We start from the raw sequence: 18,478 nt of genomic DNA, 5'->3' as shown, positions 1-18,478 counted from the left end.
AGATAAAAAGTGAAGAAGTAACTGGGTAGAAAGGCAAAATGAGCAATTGTAAATTCACAGTGCTATATAATATGATGACTGCAATATATTTCAGGGAAGGTACCGCGTTTGTAGATCTTAAAGTAATGTGGCATATCATGCTGTTATAACCAAGTTTTGATTGCATTTGAAATATATTTTGTGTGTTATAGGAGTTTAACCCCTACTGCCATTGGACGAAATAGTACGTCCAATGCAGTACCCCTGCTTTGATGAGGGCACAGGTGGTGAGCCCGCATCAAAGCCGGGACATATCAGCTGTTTTGAACAGCTGACATGTGCGCGCAATAGGCACGGGTGGATTTGCGATCCATTATCTAATTAAATGCCGCTGTCAAACGCTGAGAGCGGCATTTAACATGCTCTTCCAGCCATCAGGCTGGAAATACGCGCACCGCTGTTCCCCGTCACGTGATTGAGACCTCTATGGTTGTTGATGCCGGATTGCTATGAGTGCTACCCTGTGGTCAGAGTTCATAGCAATGCAGTAATTCTACTACATACAGGCGACCTGAGCATCGCCTGTATGTAGCAGAGGCGATCAAGCTATGGCAGCTTCTAGCCTCCTATGGAGGCTATTGAGCATGCCAAAAGTTAAACAAAAATGTTTTTAAAAATATGGAAAAAAAATGTTTAAATCATCCTCTTTTCGCCCCATTCAAAATATAAAAATAAAAAACAATCACATTCACATATTGGGTAACACTGCGTTCAGAATCGCCCGTTTTTTTTGTTTGTTTTTTTTGTCGCCTCGATATTGCATTTAAATGCAATAACGGGTGATCAAAAGAATGTGTCTGCACCAAAATGGTATCATTAAAAAGATCAGCTCGGCATGCAAAAAATAAGCCCTCAGCCAACGCGAGAGCACGAAAAATGGAGACGCTACGGGTCTCGGAAAATGGTGCAACTTTTTATTTATTTTTCACCACTTAGATAAAAAAAAACCTAGACCTATTTGGTGTCTATGAACTTGTAATGACCTGGAGAATCATAATGGCAGGTCAGTTTTAGCATTTAGTGAACCTAGCAAAAAAAGCCACACAAAAAGCAAGTATGGGATTGTACTTTTTTTTAGCAGTTTCACCGCACTTGGAATTTTTTTTCCCGTTTTAGAGTACACGACAAGCTAAAACCAATGATATTCAAAAGTACAACTCGTCCCGCAAAAAGTAAGCCCTCACATGGCCATATTGACGGAAAAGTAAAAAAAAAATTATGGCTCTGGAAAGAAGGGGAGTGAGAAACGAAAACGCAAAACCGAAAAAAGATCTGGGGTTAAGGCGTTAAAGAAGGCACTGGGGGCTGACCTCTTCCACAGTAGCAGCACAACACTTTCAGTGTCATAGTACGGCACCCCATGGTCATAGGGTGACCAGTCTGTTATCTCCTATCTGTTATAATGGAGCTGTCACTGCTGTGAACTGGGCACGCCTCTGTGGGTTGCACAATTCACAGTAGTGGGAGTGTTCTGCTGCCATTTTCATGGAGCCCTCGGCATACCACAGATGGTCTCCCTCTCTCCCCCTCTCTCCCTTCAGTCTCCATGTCTCTCTCAGCCAGACAAGATGTATCTCACCCCCTTTCACAATGTGGCCATTCACTGCAGCTCCTTATCTTACTGAGGGATGAATCATAGCTCCTTCTGACAGCCCTGTTTCATAATGCTGCTCCATACACACCAGATGTCTTCACTCTTCCTCCTTTCCACAATGCTGCCGAGTCCACTATCTTCTGCTCCTCTAAACAAGCTGTGCTGTCCCACGCAGTAACTGCTGGTGACAATAGATCACAGGGCAGTCACCCACAAAATGGCGCTGCGCTTTATTCTGCCCCAGGAGTACTAGAACACCCAAAAGGGGAGGGAAATGGGGATGTCAGCAGTTACTGCCCCAATTTTCCAGCTAACTCTAAGGCTGGTAAATCTTACTATAGATGCTTGAGGTCTAAAATGGAAAATGCTCCCCCTAGTGGTAATTATATGTATTTGTAAAGAAAATATAATATTTTTCTTCTAGAAATGATTGCAAACATTGCATTAATACAATTTAACTACTATTTCATGCTTAGTTTCGCGACAAAGCAAACTACAAGAAAACTGGTGGCACCTTCCCTTTAAGAGGATAAACGCTTTGATGGGAGGAGGATTGCTTCTTTAAACAGTGGCTAATCATGTGCTACATGCATTGGTTATGCACATAAAAAAGACAATGACTGTAGTGACAGATTGAAGAAGTTAAATATACTATCAATGGGAATCTAAAATTATTCATGACGATTACAATATTTAAAAGCTTTTCATTTACCAGCTTGCTTTTTAGATTTCCCTTTTTGACTTGTAAAGCTATGTTACACTGAGGTTTTTGTGAATCTTTTCAGCGGCTTCTTCAAAATTTGCATTAAAACGGACACACACACTCATTGAATAAGTTTGCTATTAATTCCAATGGAAAATACACTTATAATGCACGTGGTGTTTTTATTTTTCAATCTCCCCCAGCTCCCATAAAAATACATGTTAAAAAATAAACTCCTTATAATCATTCCCTTAAAAAGGAAGATGCCGCAATTTTTTTTATTTTTGTAATTGATTACTTTTAATACAAAGTTAAATGCACTGGTTAAACTGTTTATTTCTTTTTCTTTTTTTTTTTTTTTTTTCTTCATCCAGAGTGGGCTGCCATTTGCTGGTGTGAATGTCTGAACACAACACACACTTCAAATATGGCAGCCCCTGTACATAGAAGGCTACTGTCTGTGTCCGATCTCATGCATTGTGGCTTGCCTTTAGCTGTGACCTGGGCTATCCACACCATAGCTGTGTAAGAGAACAGCGTCATTTTGTTGTAGCCCACAGCTGTGCTCTGAACTCCAGTTTTCCCTTGTCACCGCTCACGTGCTCAGTGCTAGCGGTGACATGAGATGCCTGGATACGAAGGTCAGCTTGCTGACCGCCGCAATGTTGAGAGAGCAGTGGAGTAATCATCTCGCTCCTGTGCTCTGATCACTGACTATGCAGGAGGCTTACATTGAGATAATTGACCATGTATCTAATGCCATCATGTGTGATACATCCCAGACGTGTATCTAATGCCATCATACGTAATACCCCCACAGGCGTGTATCACTCATTACTAGTGTTGAGCATTCCGATACCGCAAGTATCGGGTATCGGCCGATACTTGCTGTATCGGAATTCCGATACCGACTTCCGATATTTTTTCAATATCGGAATTCGGCATCGGAATCGGAAGTTCAGTTGATTGACGGCCTGACGTCATCATGATGCGCGGTGTGTGCGCATCATGATGCGCCGTCATTTCGGGCCTTCCGGGGGTCTCTGCCGGCCTGCCGGGGGGCTGTGTGGACTGCCCGGGGTCTGTACCGGCCTGCCGGGGGGCTGTGCCGGCCTGCCGGTGGTCTGTGCACCCTGTGGGGGTCTGTACCGGCCTGCCGGGGGGCTGTGCCGGCCTGCCGGGGGGCTGTGCTGATGTCCGGGGGTCTGTGCAAGCATCGTCCGATGGGACTACAAGTCCCATCGGGCGATGCCTGCTACCATGACAGTGATTGACACATTAGCCAATGATGGGACAGTAGTAGTCCCATCATCCGGCTAATGTGTTAAATGTAAAAAAAAAAAAAAAAAAAATACTACATACATACTACATGCATGCTACATACATGCTACATACATACTACATATATACTACATACATACTACATACATGCTACATACATACTACATGCATGCTACATACATGCTACATGCATGCTACATACATACTACATACATGCTACATACATGCTACATACATACTACATACATACTACATACATACTACATGCATGCTACATACATACTACATGCATGCTACATACATACTACATATATACTACATGCATGCTACATACATACTACATGCTACATACATACTACATATATACTACATACATACTACATACATGCTACATACATGCTACATACATACTGCATGCTACATACATACTACATACATACTACATACATACTACATGCATGCTACATGCATGCTACATGCATACTACATGCATGCTACATGCATGCTACATACATACTACATGCCACATACATACCACATACATACTACATACATACTACATACTACATATATACTACATGCATGCTACATACATACTACATGCCACATACATACCACATACATACTACATACATACTACATGCTACATACATACTACATATATACTACATGCATGCTACATACATACTACATGCTACATACTACATACATACTACATGCTACATACATACTACATATATACTACATGCATGCTACATACATACTACATGCTACATACATACCACATACATACTACATACATGCTACATATATACTACATGCATGCTACATACATACTACATATATACTACATGCATGCTACATACATACTACATGCTACATGCATGCTACATACATACTACATACATACTACATGCTACATACATACCACATATATACTACATACATACAATACATTCATACAATACATACATAGACATACAGTACATATAACATAGAGTAACATACTTACCAATACTTGTCACATTGTTCCCCGAAGCCATTGTCTTTTCCGGAATAAATATTAACATAACAAACCACAAAAATACTCACCCACGATCCGAAGCAGTCCACGAGTGTGTCCCACGACGATCTTGGGTAGAGAACTGCAGCATCAGATGATGCTGCCGTTCTCTACGGGCTGCAGGAATCCAATGACGGAAGGTAGGTATCCTTCCGCACTGTATTCCTCCGCCACTTAAAAAAAAAAAAAAAAGTCCCTAGTCTCACTTTATGCCATTGCTGCGTGGGAATTTCCCACACAGCAATGGCATAAAGTGAGACTAGGGACTTTTTTTTTTTTTTAAGTGGCGGAGGAATACAGTGCGGAAGGATACCTACCTTCCGTCATTGGATTCCTGCAGCCCGTAGAGAACGGCAGCATCATCTGATGCTGCAGTTCTCTACCCAAGATCGTCGTGGGACACACTCGTGGACTGCTTCGGATCGTGGGTGAGTATTTTTGTGGTTTGTTATGTTAATATTTATTCCGGAAAAGACAATGGCTTCGGGGAACAATGTGACAAGTATTGGTAAGTATGTTACTCTATGTTATATGTACTGTATGTCTATGTATGTATTGTATGAATGTATTGTATGTATGTAGTATATATATGGTATGTATGTAGTATATATGTAGTATGTATGTGGTATGTATGTAGTATGTGGTATGTATGTAGCATGTAGTATGTATGTAGCATGCATGTAGTATGTATGTAGCATGCATGTAGTATATATGTAGTATGTATGTAGCATGTAGTATATATGTAGTATGTATGTAGCATGTAGTATGTATGTAGCATGCATGTAGTATGTATGTAGCATGCATGTAGTATGTATATGGTATGTATGTAGCATGTAGTATGTATGTAGCATGCATGTAGTATATATGTGTTATGTATGTGGTATGTATGTAGCATGCATGTAGTATGTATGTAGTATGTATGTAGTATGTATGTAGCATGCATGTAGCATGCAGTATGTATGTAGCATGCATGTAGTATATATGTAGTATGTATGTAGCATGTAGTATGTAGCATGCATGTAGTATATATGTAGCATGTAGTATGTAGCATGTAGTATGTATGTAGCATGCATGTAGTATATATGTGTTATGTATGTAGCATGCATGTAGCATGCATGTAGTATGTATGTAGTATGTATGTAGCATGCAGTATGTATGTAGCATGCATGTAGTATGTATGTTGCATGTAGTATGAATGTAGTATGTATGTAGTATGTAGTATGAATGTAGCATGTATGTAGTATGCATGTTGTATGTATGTAGCATGTAATTTTTTTTTTTTTTTTTACATTTAACACATTAGCCGGATGATGGGACTACTACTGTCCCATCATTGGCTAATGTGTCAATCACTGTCATGGTAGCAGGCATCGCCCGATGGGACTTGTAGTCCCATCGGACGATGCCTGCACAGACCCCCGGAGCCTGCACAGCCCCCCGGCAGGCCGGCACAGCCCCCCGGCAGGCCGGCACAGCCCCCCGGCAGGCCGGCACAGCCCCCCGGAGCCTGCACAGCCCCTCGGCAGGCCGGCACAGCCCCCCGGCAGGCCGGCACAGCCCCCCGGAGCCTGCACAGACCACCGGCAGGCCGGCACAGCCCCCCGGCAGGCCGGCACAGCCCCCCGGCAGGCCGGCACAGCCCCCCGGCAGGCCGGCACAGCCCCCCGGAGCCTGCACAGCCCCTCGGCAGGCCGGCACAGCCCCCCGGCAGGCCGGCACAGCCCCCCGGAGCCTGCACAGACCACCGGCAGGCCGGCACAGCCCCCCGGCAGGCCGGCACAGCCCCCCGGCAGGCCGGCACAGCCCCCCGGCAGGCCGGCACAGCCCCCCGGCAGGCCGGCACAGCCCCCCGGCAGGCCGGCACAGCCCCCCGGCAGGCCGGCACAGCCCCCCGGCAGGCCGGCACAGCCCCCCGGCAGGCCGGCACAGCCCCCCGGCAGGCCGGCACAGCCCCCCGGCAGGCCGGCACAGCCCCCCGGAGCCTGCACAGACCCCCTGGCAGGCCGGCACAGCCCCCCCGAAAGGCCCGTACAGACCCCAGAGAGGCTGTACAAGGGCAGGAAAGGGTTTTTCTTATTCCGATACCGGAAGTCCCATAGACTTGAATGGGACTTCCGGTATCGGAATCGGCGATACCGATACTTTTTTTAAAGATCGGCCGATACCATCCGATACGATACTTTGAAGTATCGGACGGTATCGCTCAACTCTACTCATTACACCACTGCTGCTACAGAAGTGGGTGGAACGGGGTTATATAACAGATTCTGAACTGCCGGTTGTCCTCGGTGACACTGTCCACATCTCGGTATAATTTTGCAGCCGCCCATAAAATGGCTCCACATTGTAAACCTAAACTTCATCCTCCCTTATCCTTGTGCAACCAGCCAGAAGGGGAGGAGAGGAGTGATGTCACACACAGACCCCGCCCACATTTACTGCACTCGTAATGCGAGCTAGTTGTACACTAGCTTTTCATGGCGAATTTCAGCAGCCGCTCCCCCTAGTATTTTGAAAGTGGAAAATATCACATTTTTAAAAATTATTTTTCATATGCAATTAAAAACAAATGATATTTTTTGGATGGCACCTTCCCCTTAAGCTTGATAACTTATGAAGGTTCAACTAGTTTTTTTGTTTGGTCGAAGCAACAAGTTTGTGATGAGCCTGTTTTCCACCATCTTGTATCCACACCACGCTATATACTGTATCTGAAGTTTCATGTGCAATTTGCAGCTAACTACAAACCTTGGTGCATTCTCAGGGAGACTTTGTAGACAGAGGGTATTACAGCCTGGAAACCTTCACCTACCTTCTTGCACTGAAAGCCAAGTGGCCCGACCGCATTACACTGCTGCGAGGGAATCACGAAAGTCGGCAAATCACACAAGTATATGGATTCTATGGTAAGCCATGAGTTGGAGGTAGATCCGGTTGAGGGGGGAATTTACGCTTTTCCTTTAAATCTAGAAAATGTTTTAAGCTTCCCAAATATAAACATTTAAAAGGGTTGTCCCTTTTCAAAGATTATTGCCCCAAATGGTGCAGTCAGTTGGCCATATAAGTCAGAATGAGATCAGAACGGACTGACGGGTGGCTCTCCCGACCCGAGCGTGACGACTTCCTTTATTTTTATGCAGCTGTCGCACTCGAGCCAGGAGGGCTGCCGGCCAGTCCATGCACTGCATTCTGATCTTGATCTGATTTATATGGTCATCTTACTGCACCAATAGGCTCAAAGATCAAGGAAAAATTTTAAAAAAAAAAGGCACAAAATTGAGCTTTTTACTCACACTGTCCCCATTTCTTTGACTGGCCGTGTCAGTGGAATTGCATCTACAGTGCTGAAGCAAAGCACTGAGCTTAGAGGCACACATCCTCTACCTCAGTTGTGCCGCTGACCTTGGTGAATAGCTGCAGCGCTCTCATTCCACTGCAGGCCACCAGCAAGACTGAAGCAGCAGTGGAGAGGATGAGTAAGAGCTTAGGCTTGGACTGCAGGGTAGCGGGTAACCTATGCAATGAACTGTACACTATGAAATTAAAAATCCCTCTGTTCTTGTGGAAAAGAGAGGAATTAAATGGCAAAATTGCTTGTTCTTATAATAACAGTGCAATTTTACCCATTTATGAATTTGAGACAAACCCTTTAAACCTGTATTCTATGCCTTCTGCTTGTAAATGTTATCAGGGAGAAACCCATCTCGAACAGGAGGCAGCCTGCGACCATGTTTGTTTGTTTTTTTATTTTTATTCGTTTATTAACCAAGAAAAAAAAGAGAAACAACATGTGCACATATACATACACCAAAATAATACAAGTGTATTTTGTCAAAATAATTATGGGAAAATAGCAATTCGCACATTAAATTGTTAATACAATTTAGTTTCACAGGTCTGAGTTATTGCTTAGATAGTGAATTATTAAACAGGTGAACAGAAGCATAGTCAAGCTCTATATCTTTGAAAGTACATATCACAAAGGCACTACCAATCTAATTAAACCTGCGCCCATGTTTCTTATCTATTATTAGCTATCTTTTCACAGACCAGGGAAATGTGATGAAATTCTGCTCTTTCTGCTAAGCCAGAGGCATCTTGGTAAATGTAGTCTGCAGCAGGGGAACTAGAACAGCTGGGAAACAAGCTGGCAGACAATCCATAATGCATCAACTAAAACCGGTGTACATGAGTAGATGTTGTGCAAACAGATTCACAGGACCCAGTGTGTCAGCCTTGTCACTGATCTTTGCCCCAATAACCACCTCATACCTCCTAGTATCATTGGCTCTTCTTTTGGTTAGTCGGTCTGGTGTGACGTCACGTGGTTTACTCTGCAACGATGTTGTTGTGTCAGGTCAGCTAATCAAAAGAGGAGAAAGGGATGCTGTCAAGTAAGAGGTGGTACTTCAGGCTCTTGTCAGGTGGCCACAGGTGGATGCTGTGGCTGATGGACGGGGCCGTGCAAATGGCCTGCAATGTTGAAATTGTTTTCTGGCTATTTAGCCTTTGCAAAGTTTCCATAGTCCTTGATCCAGGACTTGCTATGATTGTGGCATCATAACACGTAGAGAGCCACAGTTTGCTAACCAACAGATCATTTTATGTGTGGTTGTAATTGGTAATACATGTGTTTTGTGTTTTTTGTATTTTTTTTTTCTGCCAGATGAGTGCCAAACAAAATATGGTAATGCCAATGCATGGCGGTACTGTACCAAGGTGTTCGATATGCTGACCGTAGCAGCCGTAAGTACCCCCTTTGTTTTATTTAAACAAATTTTTTATACACTTCATTTTTCCCCATTTTATAAAAGCTATTTTTTTATATATACACTTTTGATTGAAAGTCTCCCAACAACCTCTAGCTGATCCATGGTGGAGCGTGTAAAACTCTAGTCCCGATTTTGAATACTGGCCTGGACCAATGAGGGAATACATCTGTGGTGGCGCAAGTGATATTTTGATTATTAGGTTACTGCATTGTTTTTTCTTTTGTTTCTAGTTGATAGATGAACAGATCCTTTGCGTACATGGTGGGTTGTCCCCAGACATAAAGACCTTGGATCAGATCCGGACTATAGAACGGAATCAAGAAATCCCTCACAAAGGAGCCTTCTGCGACCTGGTATGGTCAGATCCTGAGGATGTGGACACTTGGGCTATCAGCCCCAGAGGGGCAGGTTGGCTGTTCGGAGCAAAAGTCACCAATGAGGTAAATTGTTGTGCTGTTAGAATTTTCGGGGATTGGAAGCTTTGGAATTTTTTTTTTGTGTGTTTTGGGAAAAGTTAAAATAATAGGTTGTGATTGTCTGTGGTCTCCGTAACTCGTGCTGGAGTGATAACCTCCCAACACTCAAATCTCCAGCCCTAGTGGCGACCCCCTACAACCAGGGACTGCAACGGTCACATCTGCAGTGGCAAATACAGAGACCCAGGAGACCAGGAAGCTAAAATCCGACCTGATTATAACCATGAAACGAGATTTTGTTTGACTTTTGTAGTCGTTACCAACCATATTTCCTTATTTAGCGTACTTATTAATCCAATCACACACCCTGCCGTACCTGTACAGAGTACGCGAGTATTGGGCGTATTCAGGAGTTGTGCCCGCTCCATACACAGCAGATGCCGGCTGTAATGCATACCCGCCATCTGCCCGTAACAGCAGCATATCGCTGCTTAACCATTTACATGCCTCTGTCAATCACGGACAGTGGGATTTCAATAGTTTGATCGCCAGTGCATGCGCTCACTGCCCCTAGCAATATAATTGTGGAGGATCTGAAGGCCCCCTGTTGCCACCATGTTCATACTCCTCTGAAGGTCAGACACATGCTGAACTTCAAAGACCGCAATTTATATTGTATACTACACACACACGCACAGTTTTATAAAAATCAGCTTCTCTACATGTCTGACAGCCATTCCATTCCAGTGTCAGTTGCATTTCAACCAGAGTACACCTCATTCTACTTAATGTGCTTCTGATTAGGTGATCACTTGAACCAAATCTTATTTAACGAAGGAAAGTATAAAAACCCTGCTGTGGTGTTCACAATCCTCATGCAATAGGACAAGCTGGATGGCAAAACAATTGCTAGTAATATCCCAAAAGTAATAGGAATGAAAAAATAACTTAACCGTGCCAAAGGAATTGAAAAGAAAAGTCTTGAATGAGGAAAAGAAGGGCTCAATTCTGGCTTTACTAGCAGAGGGATACAGTGAGCGTCATGTTGCAGCCATCCTTAAAATTTCTAAGATGATAGTCCATTACAGCAAGGTCAAGCAGCAGACATTGGGGACAACAAAGCTACAGACGGGCAGAGGGCAAAAATGATTCTCCACTGACTGAGGTGACCGTCATCTTATTCGAATATCACTCAGCAACCGCAGGATAAGATCAAGTGACCTACAAAAGGAATGGCAAATGGCAGCTGGGGTGAAGTGCATGGCAAGAACAGTTTGTAACAGGCTCCTAGAGGCAGGGCTCAAGTCATGTAAAGGTAGAAAAAAGCCTTTCATCAATGAGAAGCAAAGGAGAGCCAGGCTGAAGTTTGCTGAAGACCATAAGGATTGGACAATAGAGGTTTGGAGAAAGTTAATCTTCTCTGAGTCTAATTTTCAGCTTTGCCCAACACCTGGTCGTCTAATGTTTAGACATAGACTTGGAGTGTCTTGCACCCACTGTGAAATTTGGTGGGGGATCAGTGATGATCTGGGGATGCTTCAGCAAGGCTGGAATTGGGCAGGTTAATCTTTGCAAAGGATGTATGAATCAATCCGCATACAAGGTTATCCTGGAAAAATAGTTGATTCCTTCTGCTCAGGCAATGTTCCCCAACTCTGAGGACTAGTTTTTCCAGCAGGACAATGTGCCATGCCACACAGCTAGGTCAATCAATGTGTAGTGAAGGACCACCACATAAAATCCCTGTCATGGCCAGCCCAATCTCCAGACCTGAATCCCATTGAAAACCTCTGGAATGTAATCAAGAGAAAGATGGATAGTCACAAGCCATCAAAAAAATAAAAACTGCTTTCATTTTTGTACCAGGAGTGGCATAAGGTCACCCAAAAGCAGTGTGAAAAACTGGTGGAAAGCATGCCAAGACGCATGAAAGCTGTGATTAAAAATCATGGTTATTACATAAAATATTGATTTCTGAACTCTTCCTGAGTTAAAACATTAGTATCGCTGTTTCTAAATGATTATGAACTTGTTTTCTCAGCATTATTTGAGGTCTGCAAGGACTGCATATTTTGTTATTTTGCCCATTTCTCATTTTCTGAAAAGAAATCCAAAATTTAGTTCTTGGAAATTTGGAGACATGCTGTCAGAAGTTTATAGAAAAAGAGGAATTTCCATTTTACTCAAATATACCTATAAAGAGAAAAATCAGACAAATTGAAATTTTTGTAGTGGTCTCTTAATTTTTGCCAGAGCTGTATACATAGAACCAAAAAAATAAGCTTTTATATTATTTTAAATCGTCTCACTTTTACCAGTTTTGAAATAAAGAAATAAAGTAAATTGAGTGAGGGGCCTGCAGCACTGAGGCGAAGCAGGGTGCTGCTGGAAAATGTACCTTTATCAGCTATGAAAAGGGCTGTCCTCCAGCTCTATGAAGCTGGATGCTCAGAGAGGTATAAAAAGATGAAAAAGACACAAAGGTAGATGAAAGAAACTTTGTTGGACTTGATCTGTATATTAAAAATAGTTATGTTGATTCTGTGTTTTGTGAAAAATGTGATTGTGGGAATAAAATTTATGTAAACTGGACATTTAAGTAAACATTTGTTTGTTCCTCTTCCTTTTGCCTTTTTAGTTTGTGCACATAAATAACCTGAAACTCATCTGTCGAGCGCATCAGCTAGTGCACGAGGGCTACAAGTTCATGTTTGACGAGAAGCTGGTAACAGTCTGGTCCGCCCCAAACTACTGCTACCGCTGCGGCAACATCGCTTCCATTATGGTTTTTAAAGATGTGAACACTCGAGAACCCAAATTATTTCGTGCTGTCCCAGATTCTGAACGGGTCATTCCACCCAGAACCACCACACCGTATTTCCTCTGAAGCCTCCCCACCTGTCCTTCTGTGCTGGATCAGTTTTTTTTTTTTTTTTCTTGTTTTGTTCATTTTAAGCACTTTGCTGCTGAAATGCTGCATCTTGCCTTTCTTTTAAATTATCAAACATGTAATGTTAATATTTCTATATTTTTTTTTTTTCCACTGAGCGGCTTATGAAAGTTTTGCCGCTAATCGAGCACCAAAAGGTGTCAGTAAAGTTCTTGTTTTCTTCCCTTCCATTATCAGTTTATCCTTTTTGAGGTTAGAACCTAAGCTTAAGAAAGATAAATATCAATATGAAAAACCCGATACTGCGGCTTATAACTTCAGAATCCATAAATGATTAATACGTTGTGCCAAATGGTTAGCCATTAATGGCCATTTACAAGATGAACATTTATTAAAGTCTATGGCACTTAAGGTCCATGGGTTTTCCTTTTTTTTTTTCTTTTGCTGCTGATATTCTTCCATTCACTAATATCGTGGAGACCTCTTCATGAATCTCGGATGAAATGACATATTGGTTAAAAGGGGTAGTCCTGGTCTTTAACATTGATGGCTTATTCTTAGGATGGGTCATCCGTGTCTAATCGGTGATGATGCGACACATCTGTGTAGGTCTGAGCTATTGGACCCCCATGATCAGTAAGTTATCACTTAGCCTGAGGATAGGTGATAACTTGTTTTCACTGGTCATCCCCTTTAATCACATCTTATACAGGCAAAAAATCTTAAACCTCTACTTGATTTTGTTCCAGTAACGTAAGGCCAGGCTCACAAGTATTATATGAGAGCAAAAATGATCTGCCCTGGCCTGATCATGGGTTTGGCAGCATAAGCTCTGAAAATGGTTATACTTTTCCACTATCCATTTGCGCTATTTTGCAGATCATTCTGATGGCGAAAGCTACACTGTATATGAACGAAGTCTTCACACCTTAAAGGGTTTATCTTCTTGAGTTAACACCTAGAAATATAAACCACATGCTAATATACTCTGCATTAAAGGGAATCTGTCAGTAGGATAATGCCTCTTAACCCGTCTACATGGGCATGTAGATCATGGGAAGCTGAATAAAATACCTTGATAGCTGCGTTCTGATGTTTTATTCGCGAGATATACACGTTTTTCTTAATATGCAATTGGCTGTTAAGCTCTATGGGCCGGACATTGATCTCCCCGAGAATCTGTCTCCAGAGCTTATTGTAAATGACAGGTTGTTACCACTGTGAGACATGTAGATCAGGACAGCGGACTGTCAGTCATTACATGTCTCATACTTTGATTTACAATAAGCTCTGGGGGCAGATTCTCGGGGAGATCTATGCCCGGCCCATAGATCTTAGCTCATTTAAATGTTAAAGTGTATATTTCTCTGGAATAAAATATCAGATCTTGGATATCAAGGTCTCATTTTATTCATCTTCCTAAGCCCATATAGATGATTTAGGAGTGATGATCCTACTGATAGATTCTTTTCAATAAATATTCCTTGATTTTTCAGATATCCACTCTGATTTTGTGTCTTGGCAGCTTTGGTACTTCTGGTTTGGGTTTAACAGAGAGGAAACTTCTGTTTCTGCAGATGATCAGTGCTGTGTATGAGGGGTCTGCCCGACTGCTCAGCCCACCTTTTCAGTGTGGTTCGTTTCAGTGCATAATCCAGCCCCCATCGCTGCTGATTCAATCAGCTAGCTCCCCATTCACATAGACCACTTGTCTGTGTGAACACAAACCACAAGTGGAGCACCTGAGTACCAGCTCTGATCGCTTCAGATCATGGACAACCCCTTTGAAGAAAGCTAAAATTATAAATGATAAATTCTGTTTTAGTCCCTGCTCCTTAAACATCCTAAATTATTGCTCCCTTGAGATGAATTGATTTGACTGTGGATGTCATATTGCAGGGCACTGATTAATATTTCTCCGTCTGTGTAACCAGGGTGTACGCCAAGAGGTCTTTAATGCATGCTCAGCCTATAGAAATTTGAGCACAGTCTCCATATTTAAAGAGGTTGTCCACTACTTTCAGTAGTGCTTTTGGATAGGTCATCAATGACTGGTCCGTCAGGGTCCAACACCCGACACCCCCGCCGATCATCTGTCATCGGTGGCTGTAGCCGTAAATACTTACGAGCTGCTCCTTCTTATAGTGGCCGAGACTTGGTACTGCACATCAGACTCCTATTAAAATCCATAGGAGGCGGATGTGTAGTACCCCGCAGCGGCCACTACCAGAAGATGAAGCAGCTCCGCAAGTGAGTATTTGCGGCCACTGACAACAGCTGATTGACGGAGGTGCTGGGTGTCGGACCCTGACGGATCAGACATTGATGACCTATCTCAAGGACAGGGCATCAATGCTAAAGTAGTAGACAATCTTTTTAAAAGGAATCTGTCACCCATATTTAGTGATATCATGTAAAGATATCACCCAATTGTGCGTCCCATAAGGATTATATTAGAATTTTTTATTCCCCCTGACCCCGCACCTTTGAGGCATAAATACCTTTTTTATCTTGTTGGAGATGTATGCAAATCGCCGCGGTCCGGTCCAATGGTCGTGGCTTAGTTGCCTTACCCCCCCCCCCCCCCCCCCTCCTCGGCTTTCTGAATGTAATCTTCATCTGTGAATATCACAGATAACGATGGTTTCCGCGCTTGCGCATTGTAAAGGCCTCCGGTACTTGCGCAGTATGCTTTGCCCAACTGTGGGCGAAGCATATAATCGCTACTGCGCATGCGCCGGTATTTTTCAGCGCGGTCTATGCCCCGGAAGTGTGTCCTGCATGTGAAGACTTCCGGGGCATAGGCCGCGCTGAAAAATACCGGCGCATACGCAGTAGCGATTATATGCTTCGCCCACAGTTGGGCAAAGCATACTGCGCAGGCACCGGAGGCCTTTACAATGCGCAAGCGCGTAAACGTTATCTCTGATATTCACAGATGACGATTACGTTCAGCAAGCCGAGGAGGGGGGGGGAGAAGGCAACTAAGCCACGCCCATCGGACCGGACTGCGGCGATTTGCATACATCTTCAACAAGATAAAAAAGGTATTTATGCCTCAAAGGTGCGGGTTCAGGGGGAATAAAAAATCCTAATAGAATCCTTATGGGGCTCACAATTGGATGATATCTTTACATGATATCACTAAATATGGGTGACAGATTCCCTTTAAGGACAACATTTTACAACTACATGTCCATAGTGCCCTTTGGCTAATAGGGACGCAGCAGGAATACACCAACATATCTCATATGGGCTGTTTGTATCGGACACTGGCTCCATCATTTCAGACAGGTATGTTTTACTCTGAAACACTGCAACATTTTAGAGAAAACATACATTTAAAGGCTGACAGGAAACCATGCACCTTGGGTGACTAGTCCAAGAGTCAGGTACCTGACAGCTTCTCCCTGCCCCATTCTCCTTAAGTGACAGGTCTCTTGATAAGGGCTCCTCTACCCGTCATAGGTTCGAAGGCTATCCGTGAAAATCACAGATGGCGCTGACTTGTGAACGAGCCCTAAGTGTGTGTGTATAGGGGTAAACCTGTCTATCTAAGTTGGCTTTTAAATGTATATTTTCTGGAAATACATCAATCAGCGGTCAGTACCATGGAGAAGTGCAGGGCTGTTTCATGAAAACTGTTGTGATACTTGTTGGGTTGCTACAGTTATTGTACATCGTTACCGAAAGTTATAAACCCCTTCCAACCAGCCGATGACTACCCCTTTACCATTACTCTTGCATGATGTGTAATTATCTATACTTCCTGTTTAGGGAACAACACGCAATTACAATGTGTTTTTTTTTGTTTTTTTCCCCCCCCTCCCTGCAACCTCATATTTGATCCTATTGTAGAACCAAAAGTTTCAGCAGCATGTCTCATTGTAAATGCCTTGTGTTGTGTGTGTGCAAAAAAAAAATGTAATTCTCCCTTTTATCAAGTATATTTTAAAGCACATATATAAATGATAAAACAGAGCGTTGCCAAGGGCTGCAATTCGTATTTTATTTATTTTTTTTTTTTAAAGAATTTAATGAATTTTACTGCAGCTTTTGGGGTTGTACATTTAAATAATTGTACCGATCTTCGTTATTTTCCCTTCCAGATATCTTGTATTTTAATAAAGTAATCATAAAAAAGACACATAGAGGTTAAATATCAGAAATAAAGTATGTTCATCTGTAAACTTGTTTCAGTGTTTTTCAGCTTACCAGTCTCGTTTGGATATGAAATAAAGGGATTGTCCAGATTATATAGGACAAGGCTTTGTGTCATTGCTGCCGACACTTATTCAGATGGATAGGGCAGGACTGCAATACCAGGCTTCGTGCATAAACTGGCATGGCGCAGCCTCTGGGGTTAAATAATATACTTTATATTCTACAATTCCCAGCAACTTTTCCAGGACGTCCCATCCTGACAGCACGATGGGGGTTGTTCTTTCATCCTTATAGGAACAAGAAATGCACGAGAGGTTAAAGTTCCCCTCCCACACCCACACTCCAGTGTTTTTCCTGTCCCTGTAAGGACAGGCACGAGAGCGCCGCGGTGGAAGATAGCCGCGGCATCCAGGAAGGAGAGCCGGCTTACCGAGTTCCAGGAGGATCGGGGTCCCAAACGCCAACTCCTCCCGTCATATGGTCCAGGGCGGCACCCCCCTAAGGGGGGTTCCCCGCCAGGTGTCCCGTGGACGTGGAGCGCTGCTCCGGGACTTGGAGCCGCTTCCCCCCAGCGGGGCTCTCGGCTCCCGCCGGAGCGTTGGTGACCGCGTCACTTCCGGGTGCCTGATGACGTCTTCCGGCGGCGCCGCATCAAAGAATGGCGGACAGGCGGCTCGGACTCCCCCACGACTGAAGGTAGGATAAAACGGGGAGGGGGGATGCCCATACAGGTCGAATCCGTGCGATTGGCGAGAGCATACTCCACCGTGGAAAACGCCGCAAGGACAGGTGATCACACCGAGCAGCCAGCGTCTGTGAGTAGAGAGCGGTGGGCTGTAGATTCCAGGGCAAAGACAGGAGCCTAATAAGAACTCCTGTGCTTTGTATTAGGAAAAGACGGCACCGACTCATACAGCATTGACCTCCAGGACATCGGGCAAACCAAAATGCCCCATCTGTGCCAGCAAAATACCGGGGTCATGGAAAAATCCCTAGGTGAAGACTGCACCCTTAGGATCATCAGAGGCGAACAGGCCTCTTTCCTGGCCGAAATGCGCACAATGGTCAGAGAGGAGGTCCAGGCCTCCGTCTCCGGACTGCTACCCACTCAGTCTTCCAGCAAGCCCCAAGCTAAGAGACCAAGATGGAAGTCCGATCAGTCACCTGACGAGGAGATCCTGGATAAAGCTCGGAGGAGGAGGGTGAGATCACCTCGGAACCCCCGGAGATAGGGAAAAGATACCTCGGAAAACACAGACGAGCTTCTCGGCGCCGTGAGAAGCGCTATGCAGATTGAGGAGGCCTCAAAGACTAAATCCATCCAAGATGAGATGTTCGGAGGCCTAAGAGCGTGGGTCCGTGAAAATGAGGATGAGTGACCTCGTGGAGATCAAACATCCAACACTGCGGAGACACCATCACATGTTTCTCAATGCAGTGATCTAGAGCAATGCCCCCATCCCTTTTGGGAAATATGCAAAAACATGCAAAACACAAGCCGCGGAGACACCATCACGTGTTTCTCAACGCAAGCAATGACTAGCCAGGTCTTTCCC

General features: G+C 43.9%; 1 protein-coding gene across 2 annotated transcripts in view; it reads left to right on the top strand.

The window, feature by feature from the left end:
- Nucleotides 1-13,169, top strand: part of PPP6C (protein phosphatase 6 catalytic subunit) — a 43,911-nt gene extending 30,742 nt beyond the window's left edge. For both annotated transcript variants that reach the window (XM_073590736.1, XM_073590737.1), the window contains 4 exons: nt 7,445-7,586; nt 9,347-9,426; nt 9,683-9,892; nt 12,507-13,169. In XM_073590736.1, coding sequence (XP_073446837.1) covers nt 7,445-7,586; nt 9,347-9,426; nt 9,683-9,892; nt 12,507-12,755 — 681 coding nt within the window. In that variant the 3' untranslated portion in view covers nt 12,756-13,169. The remainder of the gene's footprint in view (nt 1-7,444; nt 7,587-9,346; nt 9,427-9,682; nt 9,893-12,506) is intronic.
- Nucleotides 13,170-18,478: the final 5,309 nt, after the last annotated feature.

The sequence above is a fragment of the Dendrobates tinctorius genome, unplaced genomic scaffold, assembly GCF_039654945.1.
Source record: "Dendrobates tinctorius isolate UK_male_01 unplaced genomic scaffold, ASM3965494v1 ptg000120l, whole genome shotgun sequence".
NCBI lineage: Eukaryota > Metazoa > Chordata > Amphibia > Anura > Dendrobatidae > Dendrobates > Dendrobates tinctorius.
The sequence above is the reverse complement of the archived record's forward strand: the minus strand, read 5'-3'. Positions and strand labels throughout refer to the sequence as shown.